The sequence below is a fragment of the Cebus imitator genome, unplaced genomic scaffold (assembly GCF_001604975.1).
Source record: "Cebus imitator isolate Cc_AM_T3 unplaced genomic scaffold, Cebus_imitator-1.0 Scaffold33, whole genome shotgun sequence".
In the NCBI taxonomy this organism is placed as follows: Eukaryota; Metazoa; Chordata; class Mammalia; order Primates; family Cebidae; genus Cebus; species Cebus imitator.
Window position 1 is genome coordinate 514955 of NW_016107348.1, and position 22001 is coordinate 536955.

Below are 22001 nucleotides of genomic sequence, written 5' to 3' on the forward strand. Positions count from 1 at the left end.
CAAAATAAGAATATGATGATGTTTAATTATCTGCAGAGTGTTTTTTTTTTTAACTCATAGAGCTACATTATATATGTATACACACACACACACACACACACACACACATTTTTTGAGACAGAGTCTCGCTTTGTCGCCCAGTCTGGAGTGCAGTGACGTGATCTCGGCTCACTGCAACCTCTGCCTCCCAGGTTCAAGCAATTCTCTTGCCTCAGCCTCCTGAGTAGCTGGGATTACAGGCATGTGCCACCACATTCAGCTAATTTTTTTTCTGTTACTGTTTTTTGTCCAATGAACTTTCAAGTTGTACCAGTCCAATAATTTTTGTTTTTTTAGTAGAGACGGGGTTTCACCGTGTTGGTCAGGCTGGTCTCGATCTTCTGATCTTGGGACCCATCTGCCTCGGCCTCTTAAAGTGCAGGGATTACAGGCGTGAGCCACCACGCCCAGCCTAACTACATTCTATTTTTATCTGACCACTCTTTTGTTGTTGCACACTGAGATTCTAGATTTTTTGCTTTTGCTGTTAAATTAGGGTCATTAATTCTCTTTTGAAAATTGAGGTCTAATTTTTAGGCAATGAAGTGCACAGATCTTAAGAGTATAGCTCAGTGAACTTTTACATGTGTATTCACTGGTATGATTTTTTTCTTTATTATTTTGAACAAATGAAAGCCTCTAAGACTAGAAGAATTCTACTTCAGTGACATTTAATTCTTATTGCAAAGTCCTTGGGAGGAAGTGTTTCAAAAGATTTGTGAAATGCTGTTTTTTAGTTTATAACTTCTATGTTTGCATTTACCTCAGAAAGTCTTATAATATTCCTTTTTTTTTTTTTTTTTTGAGACAATCTCACTCTATTGCTCAGGCTGGAATGCAGTGGTGTGATCTCAGCTCACTGCAGCCTCTGCTTCTGGGTTCAAGCAGTTCTCATGCCTCAGCCTCCCAGATAGCTGGGACTACAGGCAGACTCTACCACACCCGGCTAATTTTTGAATTTTTAGTAAAGATGGGGTTTCACCATGTTGGCCAGGCTGGTCTCGAACTCTTGACTTCAGGTGATCCACCTACCTTGGCCACCCAAAGTGCTGGGATTACAGGTGTGAGCCACTGTACTCAGCCAGGAAGTCTTTTAATTTTTTTTTTTTAAGACAGAGTTTTGCTCTTGTTTCCCAGGCTGGAGTACAGTGGTATGATCTTGGCTCACTGCAACCTCTGCCTTCTGGGTTCAAGTGATTCTCCTGCCTCACCCTCCTGAGTAGCTGGGATTACAGGCATGTGCCACCATGCCCAGTTAATTTTATATTTTTAGTAGAGACTGGGTTTCTCTATGTTGGTCAGGCTGGTCTCAAACTCCTGACCTCAGGTGATCTGCCCGCCTCAGCCTCCCAAAGTGCTGGGATTACAGGCGTGAGCCACTGCACCTGGACCGTCTTTTAATTTTAAATGAAGCTTAAGTGTAAATTGAAAGGAAAAGGTATGTTCTGGTAGATATAAAGAAGCAATAGTTAAGAAAAAGCTACTTTATTTAAGATTTTAAATGGTTAAGGGACAATTTTCTTTAATCTTATAATAATTATGTATAATTTAAAATTTTAATGGCTCACAATTCTTGGGCTTTGTGCCTTTCATAAAGAATCTTAGGTCTGTGAGCAAACCTTAACAATAAACTGTTAGGTTATTGTTACCTGTATTCTGAATTTTTCATTAGATATGGTGTTATACCATTGGAATATCATGTTGTCAGAATTCTAGTGAAAAAATAAAGAATAAGATGAAAAGTGTTTAAAGCAGGAGCAATACATAAGATTTTTACTTTCACTAAGAGTTTCATAAGATTTGTAAATTAAATGTGAATTTTTTTCTATTTCACCATATTTAAGTGTTATCAATACATTCAACAATTATACCATAATTACCTTATGATAAGTTTTAAAGGAACACATTACCTATTTTAAAACAAATTTCTTTTAAAAAATATATATTGTTAGTGTAAATTAAATGAAGCTGTTTCTTAATTGTTTTTATAGAATGGTAGAAGAATATCATGATTTATACACATTACAAAGAGAAAGGATGGAGAATGATATGAAACAGTTAATGGCAGAAAGAGATATCTGGAGCTCAGCTACATATGAATTGGCCCTAAAGGTTGGTTCTTCTGGATTTACAACTCAAACTTCTTTTTTTGGCTAAAGATTCATTCTACAGTTTTAAAATTTGTTTTGTTTTTTTGAAAGAGTCTTTCAACTCACTCTGTTGCCTACGATGGAGTGCAGTGGTGCGATCTTTGCTCACTGCAACCTCTGGCTCTTGGGTTCAAGCAGTTCTCCTGCCTCAGCTTCCTGTGTAGCTGGGATTATAGGCATGAGCCACCATGCCGGGCCCATTTTGCAATTTTTAATAATCTAGACAAAAACTTAAAAAAAAATGAGGATGTATATTTATTGATGTATAATGTAGCTTTTGTGGGCCTTGAAAAGGAAAAGTTAAATTTGTTCTTTTTATTCTTGTCTGTGCTGGGTGCCTAGCTATTACACAATTAAGGGGTCTTTTTTTTTTTTTTTTTAAACCAGAATCTATGAACTATGAACAAGTGTTCTTTTTCTGTAGTTTGGGAACATATTAAAATTTTCAACTTTAATTTATACTAATAATAAAGTAGGAAAGGTGGTTTTTATCTTTTCACATAATGTGACCATATTTGGATCACTGGATATCACACACTGATTGTTTTTTAAAAAAACAAAACAAACAAAAAACAGCGTTTCACATTGTTGCCCAGGCTGGAGTGCAGTGGTGCAGTCACAGCTCACTACAGCCTCGACCTCCTGGGCTCAAGCAATTCTTCCACCTCGGCCTCCTGAGTAGCTGGGACTACAGGTATGTACCACCATGCCTGGCTAATTTTTTATTTTTTGCAGAGATGGGATTTCTCTATGTTGCCCAGGCTAGTCTTGAACTCTTAGGCTTAAATTGTCCTCCTGCCTCAACCTCTCAAAGTGCTGGGATTACATGGACAAGCCACTGTGCCTGACCCACTCTCTGATTCTGTTACCTTGGTACACAAGATGACAAGTGAATTGAAATACAGAATCCTGTGGACCATTATAGTAATACTTTAGGGAAATAGCAAAGTCACACAATATTCTATATATCTAAAATGTTTACTTGTTGGTTGCCTGTTTTGACAACTGGGACTTTTAGGTATGGTGATTTTTGACCCTCACAAGATTAAAAAATTGGTTCAGTTGAATTGATTCACTGGTACACTGGTGGCAGGTCACAGGGTTCTCCATGGAGGTGTACTGCATAAATACATCTGTGTTAGAGCTCTGTATTAACCCTGCCATGTATAGTAGTTTGTCAGTTATTTGGAAGAAAATACAGTATAGAAGACATCCTTGTCAAGTGTCCTAAAGCTAGAGAGAAAGTTAATACACTGGATGGTGGAATGAAGACTTGCTTATTTAGGAAAGTTCATTTACTTTGCAGAGGTAATTATTAGAAATCTAGAGCATTCATTAATGGGGACATGCTAGAGGCATTTCCATTCAAGAGAGGAGAAAGGATTTCTGCTATCACTGGAGGCCCTAATTCAATAATAACATGCAACTAAAATAAAGAGACATAACTGCTTATAGGAAGCAGCAAAATCTTTTAAATGTTTTTTCCTACTGATTTCTTCAGCAAAAATCCCCAGTACATTGTTGAATAGAAGTGGTAAAAGTGAATATTCCTGTTTTCAGTTTTCTGGGGAAGACATTCTGCTTTCACCATTAAGTGCAATATTTACTGTAGGCTTTTATCCGTACCCTTTATCAGGTTGTGGAAGTTCCCTTCAATTTTTCATTTGTTTAGAGTTTAATCATAAATAGGTGATGTATTAAGTGAATTATTTTTTCTGTGTCAATGGAGATTACTACATCTTGAATTCCTTTTACTTTATTAACACATTACATTGTTTTTAGCGCTGTATTGAAGTACAACTGATATACAGAAAAAAATCCATATGTTTAATATATTCAGTTTGACATTGAACATTTACATACACTCATGATATCCTCATGGCAATCAAAGCAATAAACATATCCATATTAACTGTTTTTATTAATTAATTTTAAATTTTATTTTAGATTTGGGGTACATGTGCAGGATTGCTACATGGATATATTGTGTAAATCATAAGGTTTGGGCTTCCAGTGAACCCATCACCCAAATAGTGAACATTGTATTCAGTAGGTAAATTCTCAACTGTTGGTCCTTTCCTACCCTCCCCACATTTGGAGTCACCACAGTCTATTATTTTCATCCTTGTGTCCATGTATATCCATTGTTTAGTTCCCACTTACAAGTGAGAACATGCAAGATTTGATTTTCTGTTTCTGAGTTTTTTTCACTTAGGATAATGGCCTCCAGCTCCATCCATGTTGCTGCAAAGCACATAGTTTCATTCTTTTTTATGGCTGCATAATATTCCACATTTTCTTTATCCAGTTAATCATTGATGGGCACTTCAATTGATTCCGTGACTTTGCTGTTGTAAATAGTGCTGTAATAAACATATGAGTGCAGGTGTCATTTTTGATTAAATGATTTCTTTTCCTTTGGGTATATAACCAGTAGTGGTATTGATGGGTCAAATGGTAGTTCCATTTTTAGTTCTTTGAGAAATCTCCATACTGTTTTCCATAGGGTTGAACTAATTTACATTCCCACCAACAGTACGTAAGTGTTCCCTTTTTTCTGCATCCTCATCAACATCTATTATTTTTTTTACTTTTTGATAACAGCTATTCTGACTTGTGTGAGATGGTATCTCATTATTGTCAAAATCACTATTATATAGGTATACACTTGTTGTGGTGGTTTGCTGCATCCATTGCCCTGTCATCTACCTTAGGTACTTCTCTTAATTTTTTAAAACAAACTTTGAGAATGTGTTACATGTCAGACATTATACCATGTACTGGTTGGTAAAGCAAAAACAATTGAGACAAAGTTCCTGCCCATAAAACTTTATGAGATTCAAATATCTCAGCAATTGAGAATGATGGGCCTTTCCAGACAAGTGAAGTGTTAGTAGGGATAAATGTATAGATTAATCTTATTAACATAATTAACATTAATAATTACCATGATTAATATTATTGTAAAAAAGAAGCAGCTATTATTTATTCAGTTATTGCAATGTATCAGATATTTTGCTAAGGGAATAATTAGCATAGTTCTTACAGTAATCCCATGAAATAGTACTATCATTACCTACATTTTTTATGTGAGGACTCAGAGAAGTAATTTGCCTAAGCTCACATAGCTAATAAATGATGAACCTAGCAAGTATGATTCCAGAGCCTGAACTGCCAGTTACCATTCTATACCATCTTCAGAGACAAAAGATAAAACTTAGGGCAGCCACCTAAAGGAGGAGATCCATCATAAGAGCATACCATGTACAAAAAAGATTTGTGACTTTGAAATAACTGTGGATTCACATGAAATGGTTCTTAATGCTGGACTTCTATAGATTAGTGGTAAAGAGAATAGAAGAAGATCATTGTCTGATTTTCCTCTGTAATGTCAGACCTCATCTAGGATACAGTGTTCCATTCTGATGCGGAATTTTTAATGGCACATTGACATATTGATAGGAAACAATCATGACAGTTAATACATGATGTAAGAAACAGATCTGAGCTAGATATGTTCAGTGGAGAAAACAGAAGACAAGTGAGATTCCTCTCACTAGATGTATTTCAACAGCAGAGCGCTGACCCCCGATAGAGGTTTCTGTAGAATTCCTCGCATTGATGAGCTTTGTGCTAAATCATCCCTAGAGTCCCTTCTAACTGAAATGACAGCCAGAATGTCAGTTCCCTGAAAATAAGGACTTTATCTCCTTCGTTCATGGCTTTGTTAACAGTGTCTAGAACAGTATTTCATTAAATGACTATGCAATTGATTTCTTATGTTAATGGTTCTCAAAGTATAGCTCAGGGACCCCCTGGGGGGCGATCCATGAGACCCTTTCAGGAGCTTCATGAAATCAAAATTAGTTTCATTATAATACTAAAATGTTGTTTGTCTTTTTCATTCTCATTCTCTTATTAAGAGTATGCAGTGGATTTTTCTTTTCTTTTTTAAAAAATTTATTTATTATACTTGAAGTTCTGGGGTACATGTGTAGATCGTGTAGGTTTGTTACATAGGCATACACTTGTCGTGGTGGTTTGCTGCATCCATTGCCCTGTCATCTACTTTAAATATTTCTCTTAATGCTGCCTCTCCCCAATCCCCCTACCCCCTGCTATTTCTCCTCTAGCCTCCGACCCTCCAGGCCCTGGTGTGTGATGTTCCCTTCCCTGTGTCCGTGTGTTCTCATTGTTCAACACCCAAGAGTATGTAGTGGATTTTTCTAGCAACTATATGTCATGGTATATTCTAACAGATTGAATGCAGAGGCATGTAAGAATCCAGCTCTGTTCTCCTAAGGCAAACATTAGATTTGTAAAAATGTAAAACAATACCATTGTTTTTACTAATTTAACAAAAATTTTAAAAATGAAGATGCTATTTATGTTAATAGGTAATGGGTTTATTAATGTTTATTTGTGAATTAACAAATATGTGTTTAAATAATTCTAGTTTAATTTCCAATGCAGTAAATATTAATAGATGCTTTCCATATAAATAAAAGTGCTTGAGAATATAAAGGGGTCATGAGATCAATTTTTTTTGTATAAAGGGGTCTTGAGATCAGATTGTTGGAGAAGTTTTGCTATATACTAAACTTCAGTTTCATTCCAGTTCAGTGGAAAATGTGAATTTGGGATTTGTATTAGATAATGATTTAAACAAGAAATTTTAGTTGTGTTAATAATTCAATGAAAATTGATATATGAAATCACTGGAATAAATTATAGTGGTTTGCTAATGTTTTAGGTTCCTGATTATAGTACATTATTTTTATAGGTAATTGAAAGAAATAGAGTCATATTGGCTAAAAGACTTTACCTTAATGAAAAAGGCTGGAATAAATACACCAAGCATTTCATCATACAGCTGTCAAACAAGGTAAAGTTCAATTATTCTCAGTTATGAGAAAAAAAGATGTCAAAAGATGTCAAGTGGTGAGCATTGACACTGTAAGATGTCTTTGTTACATTTATTGATTTTAAAAATACAGTTTTATATTAATGCTTATTGTGTGCAGAATGAAAAAATCTAAGGGGAGGTGAATAAAGGCTTTCGTTTCTTTATATTTGTCTTCTAAGTAAAGCAATTTATCTAAGTTTAATAACACTACAAAGTTATTCATACGATTATGACTTGACTGATTCACACATAAAGTAAAAAAGTAAATATCTTTTTTTTGAAATAGTTGCATTACCAATTTTATAGAAATATTCAGTGAGCACACTCATTAGAAAAGGAGAGCATTTATCATGTTTCTACTGAGTCAAACCATTTATACTAGTTATTTCAATTAACTCAAGACAATTTTGTGAGATAGATATTAGGGTCTTTATGGGTAATAAAAATTAAATCCAAATAGATTAGATAACATTGCCCAAAGTAACCCAGACAGCAATGGCTACAATTCATATTTGGTACCGTTTGGCTTCTTGGCTTCTAATCTATCTAGCACACCACACTGCCCCTGTGGAAGTCCTATGGAAAAATTGGGTTCATGCTGCAAAGAAAAAAAAATCTTGTCTCTTAATACTTTATGTACCATGGAAAATTCATCACCAAATGAACTGTATCATACTGTAACTTCAATGTTTAAATCAATTTTCTGTGAATTTCTCTAGCATTACAATATTAATAATGGCCTGGTGTATGTTAACGGCTATTTGTTATGTAAATAAATGAATATGTTATTTGATTCTATGCATTTTATCTAGGACACTGAAGACCTGGCACTGTTGCAGAAGTTGACACAGAAATGGAGAAACTTAGTGAATAAATTTAAACAAGAGGTAGAACAAATGGAAGAGTCTACAATGGGGACTTTGAAAATGGTTAAGGATGGGCTGATCAAATGGCAGGAGTTCTTCAAGTGAGTCACAAGAATCTTGTTATACTTATATCATGTCTGATAACTCAGTCCAATTCTCTCTGTTCCTCCTTCTGTCGTTTACCTTGTAATTACTCTTAACATTGATTTTGGAGAGCAGTCCCTGCAAAGGCACAATCCTGCTAACAATCTTGAATAGTCATGTGGTTTCTAGTGCTGAGTATCTCTGTAGTTCATCCTGATCCCCCTGCTTAACTGCTGCTGTTCCCATTTGAGTCCAGCTCTTTTTCTTGTCTCTCTTTTTAAAATAAAGTCACTTTATGTCATTACTTTGGTAAACTTGAGTATTTGGATCCATCTGCAAATCATATACAGAGAAGTAAAACCAATGTGGTAGTTACAGAGAGATGGTTTTGATTGGACATCATACTTTGCAATGATTAGAGAAATCTGACAATGAAAGAGGCTGCTAAATAAAGTAGTTAAGTTGAGGCCAGATGGCTAAATCATAGCCAAGGTTAGTGAGAACCTATACTTTGGATGCAGTCTGGACTAGATGATTTCTTTTTCTTTTTCTTTTTTTTGAGGCAGGGTCTCATTCTGTTGCCCAAGCTGGAGTGCAGTGGCACAATCTTGGCTCATTGCTGCCTCCGCCTCTTGGGTTCAAGCAATTCTCCTGCCTCAGCCTCCTGAATAGCTGGGATTACAGGTATGCGCCACCACACCCGACCAATTTTTGTATTTTTAGTAGAGATGGTATTTCACCATGTTGATCAGGCTGGTCTTGAACTCCTGGCCTCAAGTGATCCACCCACCTAGTCCTCCCAAAGTGCTGGGATTACAGGTGTGAGACACCATGCCTGGCCTGGACTAGATGATTTCTAAGGTTTTTTTTTTTTTTTTTAAACTTAAAGATGCTTTGTCTGTTGAGGCCTGGACTAGATGATTTCTAAGATTTTTTTTTTTTTTTTTTTTAAACTTTAAGATACTTTGTCTGTTAAGTACCATTTCCATTTCAAATTGAGAATAGTGGTTTCGGTTTTTTCATAACCCTCTAAAAGGTTTCCCCATTAGTAGATTTGGAAGTTCTGGAAGCTGAAGCTGGTACATCTCCCAGCTGGCTGTTCCTGCCCTGTGCCCATTTCTATTGTTTGTTGATTCTTAAGAGGGAGGGGAGCACAGGAGGCCATAGTTCTTGTCTCTTTCACTTCAGGAACTTATTTATCAATAGCTTTCACCTTCTGAGACTTTAGAGCCATTAAAGGAAATTTTTTCCTACCACAAGTTGGGATTCCTAGCTTAAATGTTGAGTCTTAATTACTACATAGGCTTTCTTTCTATTTATGTATTGCGTTGACAGCTGCATTTCAACAGAAATTCTTCTGTTGATGATCTGGTTTTTAATTCCCAAGACTCAAGAGACCACTCTTTAAAAAAAAAAATCTTGTGGCCCATGGCCCTATAACTTGTTTGCTCAGGTCTGATTAAAATCTGAATTTATGTTTACAAATTTAATGATAAATACCTGTGGGGAGAGGGGTTGGACCTGGAAGGTGTGCTTGAAAATTATTGAGGAGAAATATATTAGTTGTTTAGTCTTTAGTGTGTGAACTTATGATTTTATTTGTTTATACCTTGTTCTGAGACCTTTTTCTTTTTTCTTCTTTCAGTGAAAAAGACATTTTATCCCCTGATAAGGGAAATATGTTTGATTCAGTTCTTCTAGACTTCAAGCAATGGCATAAGGTAAGACTTTTTACAAACTTGGCATCCCTGACCTACAACTGAGTCATACATATCTCATCCTTTTTTTTTTGAGACATTGTCTCACTCACTCTGTCACCCAGGCTGGAGTACAGTAGTGTGGTCTCAGCTCATTGCAACCTCCACCTCCTGAGTTCAAGCGATTCTCCTGCCTCAGCCTCCCAGGTAGCTGGGATTACAGGCATGTGCCACTACACCCAGTTAATTTTTGTATTTTTAGTAGAGACAGGATTTTACCATGTTGCCCAGGCTGGTCTGAAGTGATCTGCCCACCTTGGCCTCCCAAATCGTTGGGATTACAGGCATGAGCCACCATGCTTGGTCACATCTCATTGTTTAAAAATGCCATATTAAGTTTTATGAATGACAAAGAAAAGAGAAGTGCTAAGGACTTTAAAAAATATGCTTAAGGGAGGTGGCTTACGCTTGTAATCCCAGCACTTTGGGAGGCTGAGGTGGGTGGATCATGAGGTCAAAAAATATGCTTAAATGTTTTCAGTTTTATTTCAGATTTTTGGGTCAAATTAAGTTAGGCTGCTAGAAAAGAAATCAGGAACTTGTTAGTGGTCTATTCAGAGATTCAGCTTTTTCTGGTTTAGTCTTGGGAGGGTGATGTGTTGAGGAATTTATCCATTTCTTCTGGATTTTCTAGTGTATTTGCATAGAGGTGTTTATAATATTCTCTGATGGTAGTTTGTATTTCTGTGGGATCGGTGATGTCCCCTTTATCATTTCTTATTGTGTCTATTTGATTCTTCTGTCTTTCTTCTTTACTATTCTAGCTAGTGGTCTATTTTGTTAATTTTTTCAAAAAAACAGCTCCTGGATTCATTGATTCACTGCAGCCTGGTGCCTGGTGATGGAGTGAGACTCTTTCTCACACACACACACACATATATATATATATAAGATATATGTCTCATATCATCTCTTTGGAGCATAAAAGTAATAGGATATGCAACTCCAAAATAATTGGGAGTCACTGGGGAATTAGCATCTGGTAGACTTTGATAAAATCATTAGTGGATAACATGCTACTCCCCTTCTTCCTTTCACTCTTTAGATCCTGAATGAGAAAAGAGAAGAGTTTACTGGGGATATTCTACTATCAAAGTACGATACTCTCAAGATTATTAAACATTTACAGGAAAACTGGGCAGATATTGGGCTTGGGATATTTAATCGCCACAAAAGTTTGGAGGGGGAGATGCCATCAGAGCAACAGTATATGGAGGAAATTATCAAAAACACACGAAGTCTCTACAAAGAATATGAAATAAGAATAAATGGGGACAATGGTAAGAAAATACTCATGGTAACTAGATTTCTTAGTATAAAATATTTTAATAATTATTTTCAATATAATTAATATTTAAAATAAAAATAATACATGCATATAGTTTTAAAAACCAAGCAAAATAAGCAAAGCATTGAGCATCACTTAATTGAGATATAATTTATAGACATTACAATTCACCTAAAGTGTATAATTCAGTGATTTTTAGTATATTCACAGATGCGTGCATTCGTTACCACAGTCAATTTTATATTATTTTCATCAAAATAAACCTCAAAAGAAACCCCATACCTTTAGCTTTCACCCTGTTACCCCCAGCATCCTCACCTCAGTCCTAAGTTTGTTTTCTGTCTCTATAGATCTCCCTGTTCTGGACTTTCATATTAATGAATTCATGTACTGTGTGATCTTTTGTGACTGGCTTCTTTCACTTGGTATAGTGTTTTCAATATTCGTCCATGTTTTAGCATTTATCAGTACTTCATCTACTTTTATGGCCTAATAATATTTGATTGTATGTATATATCACATTTTGTTTATCATTTCATCTGTTGGTAGGCATTTGGATTGTTTTCACTTTTTGACCATTATGAATGATGCTGATATGGACATTTATTATACATTTCCTTGTGGAAATATGTTTTCATTTTTCTTGGATATGTACACAGGAGTGAAATTCTTGGTCATTTGATAACTATATCTTTAACTTTTTGAAGACTGCCACACCCTTTTCAGAGAGGCTGTATCATTTTATATTTCTACTAGCAGTATATGAAGGTTCCACTTTCTCTGCATACTTGCTAGTACTTGTCTCACTTTTAAATTCTGGCCACACTAGTGGGTGTAAAGTAAAATCTCCTCATGGTTTTGATTTGTGTTTTCCTGATGGCTAATGATGTCAAGCATTTTTTTAAAGATTTATTAGCCATTTGTGTATCTTCTTTGGAGAAACGTCTGTTGAGGTCCTTTGCCTGTGTTTTTTTTTCTAAGACAAAAATTGAGATTTATGGTGTTGATTGATAATATGTATAGGAAGGAAAGCAATTTTCTAAGGTTTCATACTATCAAAGAACAGATAACCGTTGTTCAACATTAATGAATATTGTGTGTTATTGTGCGCTATTATTGCTTGTGTTAGAATTCTAGACTAATGTCCACCAGCTGACAGTATAACTCTTTGAAAATGTCAAAGAGAATGAGACCTATCTGAGATAATAGTTTGTGAAATAACGTTCTACGTAAGTGGTTCACAAACTTCAGTGTGGTTAGGGATTTGGTGAAGAATGCCAATTCCTGAGTCCTGCCTCCAGTCATGTTGGTACACTGTGTCTAGAGAGATGCCCATAAACTGGCAATTTTCGCAAGCATCCCAGGTGATTCTGATGCCAGTGGTGTACATATCACACTTAAAAAAAAGTCCTTTATTGGGAGTCAGTTAGTAGCTAGGTCTAACATAAACGTAAAACACGCTTTACATACTCTGATGGTTCTTTGCCCATATTTTATTTAGGCTGTCTTTTTATTATTGAGTTATAAGACTGGTTAATGTATTCTGAATACAAGTCCCTTTTCAGATATGTGAATTGTAAACAGCTTATCTTTTCCGTGGATTGCCTTTTCATTTTCTTGATAGTATCCTTTTTTTTTTTTTTAACCAGAGACTAAATAAGTCATGTTTAATGCTTCTAGCCTGGTAAAATTAAACATCATAATTTATCCATATTTACTTTTTAAAAATTGATTAGAAATGTGTTACATGGAGTACATGTGAGTATTTGTTACATTTATAGAATGTGTAATGATCAAGGTCAGGGTATTTGGGTTATCTATTACCTTGAGTGTTTATCCTTTCTATATGTTGGGAACATTTCAAGTCCTCTCTTCTAGCTATTTTGAAATATCCTCCATCTGCCATGTTGCTAACTATAGCCACCCTTCTCTCCTGTCGAATTTGTTCTATCTAAATGTATGCTTTTACCCACCAATCAATCTCTCTTTATCCCCTTTCCCACCCACACACCCTTCCCAGCATCTGCTATCATTCTATTCTCTATCTAAACAAGATCAACTTTTTTATGTCCCACATGAGTGAGAACATGCACTATCTTCCTGTGCCTGCCTTATTTCACTTAACACAATAAACTCCAATTCCATCATGTTCATATTCAGCTTTAATTTTAAATAACCGTTAAGCAAATTTCCATAATCTGATTTTTGTGTGTTTAAAAATAGACCTGTATCTTCAAATACTAATTTTGAATGGACATATTCATTAGGAATAGGTGTAGATTCTACAGTGGCATAGAAAATTCTGAAGAAAGATATAGACTGACTATGTATAAAATACGTGGTTTTGTTTTGTTTTGTTTTGAGATGGGGTCTCGCTCTTGTTGCCCAGGCTGGAGTGCAATGCACGATCTCGGCTCACTGCAACCTCCGCTGTCTGGGTTCAAGGAATTCTCCTGCTTCAGCCTCCCAAGTTGCTGGGATTACAGGTGCCTGCCATTATGCCTGGCTAATTTTTGTATTTTTAGTAGAGATGGGGGTTCACCATGTTGCCCAGGCTGGTCTCGAACTCCTGACCTCTGGTGATCTGTCCACCTTGGCCTTCCAAAGTGTTGGGATTACAGGTGTGAGCCACCATGCCTGGCCAAAATATGTTTTAAAAAATGAAGCTGAAGAAAGTTTCAACTTACTAGTGGAGGCATCATGCCCTTGTTTGAAGTGGGGATGACAGCTCGAAGATCTTGTTTTCTACTGTTCATTCGGGGATTGCCATCACCTGGTGGAGGGGGAGACTTTGTAGGCATCACTTTGACTTAAGTATTTGCACCAGGAGCTCTCATCAAGTTTGGAGCTTTTGAGTTTACAAATCCGTTCCCCACTGGGCTGCTTCCGGCTCCATTTGGCACTGTGAGGTCTGTTGTGCTCAACATCCCACCTGCATTGTCAGTACTTGGTGGTATCTGAGGAGATCCAGGGGACACGTTTCTATGTAATGTGGTTTGAGGTAGAGAGAGCTTACTTGAATCTGTTAATGTTGAGCTGGCTGCCAAAGATGGGGACACCAGCGAACTCCCTGGGTTAGTGTAGGACAAAGCATTGGGGCTGGTCACTGGAACTGTGCACGTGTGTACCTATGCAACATTCCTGCAATATCTGTACATGTACCCCAGAACTTAAGGTAAAATTACGGTACTTATCTGTGTCAGCCCTCTGTATCTGCAGGTTCTGCATCCTCAGATTCAATCAACCATGGATCAAAAATACTTAGAAAAAAATTAAAAATACAAATAAAAACATGATATAGTCTAATAAATATTACATAGCATTTGCATTGTATTAGGTAATATAAGTAATCTAGAGATGATTTAAAGTATACAAGAGGATGTGCATAGGTTATATGCAAATACCACATCATTTTATATAAGGGACTTGAGGATCCATAGATTTTGATATTTATGGGGGTCCTGAAACCAGTCCTCTGTAGATACTGAAGGATAACTGTATATAGTGGGCAGAGAAAAATAAGGTAGCAAATGGTTTAAATAAAATAAGTCAAAATTATGGATGTGATAAAATTAGCAGATCATTTTGAACACTCCTAAATGATCAAAATTTACTGATGACAGCAGTGAAAATATTTTTATCAAGGACAAGAAAAACAGCTTTCTTTTAAATTACTTATCTTTATATAACTTTGAGATGGCAGAGTTTTCATTTCATAATTTGCAAATGGATAAGACAAAGAGGTCATTTTTCCATGGTCTCAGAGTGAATCAGTCCACTGGATCCACATTAGGATCCACACACAAGTTTTGTTCAGACCAAAAACTATAAACTTCATGAAAACCTGATCAATAACCTAAAAAATGTCTCAAGAACTATGATAATCTATTTTCATTTGTTATTCACTATCCCATAATCATGAAGTTGATTATTATCATTGTCCTCTTAAAAGAATGACTTAGTGGATTAAGGTCTTTTACGGAAAACTGTAGTTCATAGTTTCTGGGTTTAATGCATTTGATTCTGAGCTGAAAAGATAAGCAATTTAGGATGTAAACTATGGTTGAGAAAATAGTTTAGTAGTCATAAAAGCACCAATTACACAGTGCTTATTCATTAAACATTTATTTATGAACTGCTTTTCGTAATGTTCTCTGCTAGTCAAGCTGTAGGATAACAAAAGCTTTTTAAAAGATATACCCTTGCTCAGTGGGATTTTATAATTTGGTATTAAAATGGCAGTGTTACAAATACTTCTAAAAGTTAAAACTTTTCTTACTTTTCTAGGTATCTCCAAAATTCTTCCAAATTTGATTAGTTCTCTTGACTTCTGTTCTTTCAAATTGGAAAACCTGGAGTTTCCTGATACACCTCTTGAAGAATGGCAGGAAATAAAAGAAAAAATTAATGAAATGAAATCACAGTTGGATATATTGTTAAGCACTACTGGTATAGACAAGGATTCTGGTTTGTAAGTTCCCATAGCTTTCTTTTGTTTTGAGAGAATTTTCCTAAAGCTTTATTGCATTATAATTTGTATACCATATAATTCACTTTTTCAAAGTATACAATTCTGTGGTGTTCAATATATTTATAGGTATAGGTAACCATCACCAGTCAATTTTAGAACATTTCATCACCTCAAAAAGAAGCCTTATGCATTTTAGCTATCATTCTGCAATCCTCCATCCTCTCCCACCATCCTATCCACATCCCTGAGTAACCACAAATCTACTTTGTCTTTGGTGATTGTACTGTTCTGGACATTTTATTTGAAAGGAATCATTATACTGTGTGGTCTTTATGGATAACTTCTTTCACTTAGCATAATGTTTTCAAGGTTCATCCATGTTGTGGCATATTTTCAGTATTTCATTTTTATGACTGAATCATATTCTATGTATTAATATGCCACATTTTATTTATTCATTTGTCCATTGATGGACATCTGGACTGTTTCCATCTTTTGCCATTAATGAGTAATGTTGCAATAAACATTCATGTGCATGCTTTTTATGGACAGACATTTGTTTTTGTTTCTCTTGGATATATATTACCTAAAGAGTAGAATTGCTGGATCATATGGCAATTCTATTTTAAATAATTTGAGGAACTGCCAGACTGTCTTCCAAGGTGTTTTTGGAAAATGTACACAATTTTACATTCACATCAACAGTGCATGAAGGTTCTGATTTCTCCACATACTTGCCAATACTTATTTTCTGACTTTTGATTCTAGCTATAATAGTGGGAGTGAAGGGATATTTTATTGTGGTTTTGATTCACATTTCCCTAGTGACGAATGATGTGAAGAATTGTTTCACGTGCTTATTGGCTATTTATATATTTTCTTTGAGGGAAATTTTTTCTTTGCTATTGTTGTTGCTTGTGCTGGTGTCATAGCTAAAAATCCTTTGCCAAGTCCAAGGTCATGAAGATTTAGCCCTATATTTTCTTCTAAAAGTTTTGTAGCATTTGCTCTCTTACATTAAGGTTTCTGATCCATTTTAATTAATTTTTGTATATGGTATGAGGTAAGGGTCCAATTTCATTCTTTTGCATGGGATATCTAGTTATACCAGCACCATTTGTTGAAGACTGTTCTTTTTCCATTTAATGGTATTGACACCTTTGATGAAAATCAGTCATGAATTTATTTCTGAATGATTAGTTCTATCACATTGATCTATATGTCCACCCTTGTGCCAGTAACATACTGTCTTGCTTATTCTTGCTTTGTAGAATGTTTTGAAAATGGGAAATGTGAGTCTTTCTACTTGACTCTTTTACAGAATTATTTTGGCTTTTTTGGCTACCTTGAAGGTCCATATAAATTTTAGAATAAGCTTGTCAGTTTTTATGAAGACTTTAACTGGGATTCTAAAAAAGAATTTGTTGAATCTATACATCAGAATGGGAATATTGCTATCTTAAACATGCTAAGTCTCCTATGTGAACATGGGATGTTTTTCCAATTATTTGGATCTTCTTTCATTTCTTTCTTAGACTCTTTTGAGTAGAAGTTATACACTCCTTTTGTTATATTTACTCCCAAGTACTTGTTTAATGTTATTGCAAATAGGATTTTTAAAACTTTTTTTCAGATTGTTTATTGCATGTTTATAGGAATACAATTGGTTTTAAAATATTGATCTTATATCCCAAAACCTTGGTGAATTCATTTATTAGTTGCAATAATTTTTAAAGGATTTCTTAGTATTTTCTATACAAAAGATTATACTTATAAATAGAAGTAGTTTCTTTTGAATCTAGATGCCTTTGATTTCCTTCTCTTGACTAATTGCTTTGGCTAGAACCTCAATATCATGTTGAATGGAAGATGTTATTCTTATTCTTAGGAAAAATGCATCCAGTCTTTCACTATTGGGTTTTTCCTAGATGTCTTTTATTGGATTTAGGAAGTTTTCTTCTATTTCTAGTTTGTTGCATGCATTTACATAAGAAGTTGTTGGATTTTGACAAATGCTTTTTCTGCCTCTAGTGAGATGATCATGTGATTTTTTTTTTCATGTTGATATTATGTATTACATTAGTTATTTTTTGGATATTAAAAAAACTTTGCTTGCCTAGGACAAATCCCACTTGGCAACTGTGTAAAATACTTTTAATTAGTTCATAATTCTGTTTGCTAGTCTTTGTATTGATATACGTAAGAGACATTGGTCTATTTTCTTTTCCTGTGATGTCTTCACCTGGTGTTGTATCAGTGAAATACTGGCTCTGTGAAATGAGTTGAGAAGTATCCTGTCCACTTTTCTCTTTTGGAAGATTTTTTGAAGAATTGGTGTGATTGATTTTTGGCTCTTTGGGAGGATTCAGTGGTGAAGCCATCTCTGGGTAGGTTTTTGAGAACTGATTCAATCTCTTCACTTGTTAAAAGTCTACTTATATTGTCTGTTTCTTATTGTGTCAGTTTTTTAGTGTGTGTCTTTCTAGAAATTTGACAATTTCATCTAAGTTATCTAATTTGTTGGCAAAATTGCTCATTGTATTCCCTTATAATCCTTTTTATTTCTGAAAGAAGATCAGTACTAACATCCCCTCTCTCATTTCCAATTCTAATATTTTGAGCTTTCTCTATTTCTGCTGGTTAACTTAGCTAAATGTTTGTTAATGTTGATCTTTTCAAATAGCCATCTTTGGATTTCATTGATTTCCTTTAGTGTTTTTCTATTCTCTATTGTATTAATTTCCACTGTAGTTATTAGTATTTCCTTCATTTCACTTTCTTTACATTTAGTTTACTCTGCCTTTTCTATAGTCTTAAGGTGAGCTATTAGGTTATTGATTTGAGATCTTTCTTCTTTTTTAACATAGATTTTACATCTATAAATTTCCTTTTAAGGACTGCTTGATATGTTGTGTCTTTATTTTCATTAATCTCAAAGTATTTTTATGATTTCTCTTGTGATTTATTCATTGACCCATTTATTATTGAGGAGTATGTTAATGTACACATATTTTTGAGTTTCCCATTTTTCCCAGTTGCTGATTTGTAATTTCATTCCATTGTGGTGTGAGTATACATTTTATATCATTCTTGCATTAAAATTATTGAGGTTTGTTTTATGGCCTAGTATCTTGTCTATTCTGAAGAATTTTCCATATACACTTGAGAAGAGTGTGTATTTCGTTGTTATTGGAGAAAGTGTTCTAGAGATGTCTGGTCTAGTTGGTTTATAGTATTGTTAAAGTCTTTTGTTTCCTTATTTATCATCTGTGTAATGGTTCTAACCATTATTCATAGTGGGATATTGAAGTCTCCAATGATTATTCTTAAATTGTCTGTTTTTCCCTTCCTTTCTCCCAGTGTTTGCTTCATATATTTTAGCACTTTGTTATTAGGTGCACATATGTTTATAATTGTTATATATTCTTGATGGAGTGATCCTTTTATAATAATAAAAATATTCTTCCTTATTTTTAGCATTTTAATTTTAAAATCTGTTTTATCTGCTATCAGTACAGCCACACCAGCTTTATTGTGGTTATTTATTTTCCTTTCTCTACTTCCAGTACTCCCTTTATGTGTAAGGTGTCCCATATTTCTTTGAGGCTGTCTTCATGTCTTTTCATTCTTTTTCCTCTTTATTCTTTGGCTTGAATAACATATATTTATCTTCAAGTTCAATTATTCTCTCTTCTTCCAGTTCAGATTTACTGTTGAGCCCAAGTAGTGACTTTTTGAAATTTTTTTCAGTTATTGTTCTTTTTCGCTCTAAAATTTTTATTTATTCCTTTTTTCCAATTTATATTTTTAATTTATATCCTCTATTTACTGCAACATTGTTATAATACCTTCCTTATTTAATCATGGTTTTCATCATTTCTATGAACATGTTTATCATGGGTACTGTGTTAGTTCATTTTCACATTGCTGATAAAGACATACCCAAGACCGGGCAATTTGCAAAAGAAAGAGTTGGGTTTTGTTTTTTTTTTGTTTTTTTTTTTTGGAGACAGAGTTTGCTGTTATGGCCCAGGCTGGAGGGCAATGGCATTATTTCAGCTCACTGTAACCTCTTGCTCCCAGGTTCAAGTGATTCTCCTGCCTCAGCCTCCCAAGTAACTGGGATTATAGGCACGTGCCACCACGGGAAAGTAGCAGTCTGAGGTCCTCTTGGATTGCCTCTTGTGGAGTGGAACCACTGCCTTATAAGCACAGACAATCAGGGACCCATGATTCTCAGCATGTTATGCATAGGGTAGAGTCAGTACTCTATAAATAGGGTCTGGGTGGAAGAAGACAACCCCGGCTTGTCACCTGCATTTACCCAGTACCTAGACTCAACAACAGATAGCTGGAGGCAGTATAAAAATCCATGATGACCTGTTGCTTCTGGGAAGAGAGCCATTTGGTTGGGAGCTAGAGGGTTAGGGAGCTCTGTGTTCTGGGCTACAGCATTCTGAAATAGAGTTGCTGCCTCATTGAGCTAGGAAAAAGAAGGAGAATTCATGGTTCAAATACCATAGATTATTGCCTTTCTTACTGAATCTTCATAGATTTTCTTGAACAGATGTTTCTGGAGCTTCTTCATAGTACCACTTTCAGGGGCTTTAAGTGGTGTATTTAAAAGAATAATTTTTACCAGTTTCACTGGGGTGAGGGGCAGTGGGAAGGGCAGGCTTGCTGCTCACACTATCATGCTGGAATTCATTCATTGAGAGGATCTTAAAATTCTTTCTTCTCACATAGTACTGCCTAGAAGTAAATGTAGAGGGTGTAAGTTTTTACAACAGAGGGCTAATATTTAACATAAGATCTGCTTTGTCCGAAGTGCATCTTGCTACCTTCATGGGGGTTAGAAATGCCTTATCAGTGAGTAAGCTATCATATCAGATTGTTCAGGGCTTTGATTCCCCTTCCTTGAGTTCTCAAGCAGTTGTCAACATCTAAGTTTGCAATGCCCAGCCGAATAAAACTCTTTCTCATAGCTTATAGTTACATTTATCCTTTAAATCAGCTAGTCACTTTTATTTTACTTGATTTTTCCTTCAGGGTACTCCAAGCATATATACTTAACATGATTCAACAATGGCTTTTGAAGATAGGCAATGAAATTAACAACGGTAACATTGAACTTCAGCACCACGTATGTACTTGTAAGGATTTTTGAGGTTATATTGTACCTCAGCTGGAAAATTTCTTCAAGGAAAATCAAGCTGTCTCAATTTAAACAGGGCAGGAGGTTGAGAGGACAAAATAGAAGCTTCTATAATAATTTCTCAGATAATTCTCAATGGATTTTTAAAAGCAGAATGTTCCTGCCTCTGGAATGGAGTTTTGGAATTGAGGAGTCAAGGAGCAAATATGTTAAAGCTGGAAGTATGGATTCAGGCAGTCCCTAGGCTTGGGAGAAATTCCTCTGAAAACCAAAATGATTAAGAATGGTAGCAGAGTGCTTGTCACATGGTAGGACTCAGTAAATATTTGTTGAATGAATTTAGGAAGAATCTTCCAGTACTGTCGGTATTGATGGTGCTGCTTCATTTAATTCTTCTTTGGCAAAATGCTTGATTTATCATTAGGGACTTATCTCCGTGGAATCATATATTCAATCTGTTATTTTCTAGAATTTAATTTTTATAGGATAGGATTAGTTAGAAAGTACCTTTATATACCTCTGTTTTAACACTGCATTTCATAATTAATCTGTGTAGAAAATTTGCAGGATTGTAAACTTCATGAGGAATTATGTATATCCTATATATACATATTAACTCTTATTAATATTTAAAAACAGAAAAGTTGGATATAGGAGACAAGATGGTTGACTAAATTCAGCCAGGAGAAACATCTGCCACTGAGGGACTAGAACATCAGAAAGACTGGTACACTTCACGAGTATCTTTAGAGGGAAGGCATTGAGAGTGGACAGAGGGAAGATACAGATTCTGGGCTAAAGCAGGAGGAAGCTGGAAACCCTGCAGAGGGATACCACCCGCTGGGACTCCTTCCTGGCACCCAGTGACTCCTGGGGGAAAAGTGAGTTGAGCAGGTGAGGAGTGACCTTCTGGGGTCATAATCATCTGGAATTCGGACAGCAGGACCCCCACAGTCACTTGAGCTGACAGAGAGAGCTACTTTAGAGAGGCGGTAGGGGGCTGGGCATGGTGGCTCACGCCTGTAATCCCAGAATTTTCAGAGGCTGAGGCGGGCAGATCATCTGACATCAGAAGTTCAAGACCAGTCTGATCAACATGGTGGAACCCTCTCTCTACTTAAAATACAAAATTAGCCAGGCATGGTGGCACATGCCTGTATTCCCACCTACTTGGGAGGTTGAGGCAGGAGAATTGCTTGAACCCAGGAGGCAGAGGTTGCAGTGAGTTGAGATTGCGCCATTGCACTCCAGCCTGGGCAACAATCTCAAAACTGTCTCAAAAAAA

General features: G+C 35.5%; 1 protein-coding gene across 1 annotated transcript in view; it reads left to right on the forward strand.

Moving 5' to 3' along the window:
• LOC108301279 (axonemal dynein light chain domain-containing protein 1) overlaps nucleotides 1–15849 on the forward strand; it is a 21480-nt gene extending 5631 nt beyond the window's left edge. Inside the window, exons 3-8 of the mRNA XM_017524411.2 lie at nucleotides 2031–2151; nucleotides 6973–7074; nucleotides 7908–8062; nucleotides 9691–9766; nucleotides 10848–11082; nucleotides 15378–15849. Coding sequence (XP_017379900.2) covers nucleotides 2031–2151; nucleotides 6973–7074; nucleotides 7908–8062; nucleotides 9691–9766; nucleotides 10848–11082; nucleotides 15378–15565 — 877 coding nt within the window. The 3' untranslated portion in view covers nucleotides 15566–15849. The remainder of the gene's footprint in view (nucleotides 1–2030; nucleotides 2152–6972; nucleotides 7075–7907; nucleotides 8063–9690; nucleotides 9767–10847; nucleotides 11083–15377) is intronic.
• Nucleotides 15850–22001: the final 6152 nt, after the last annotated feature.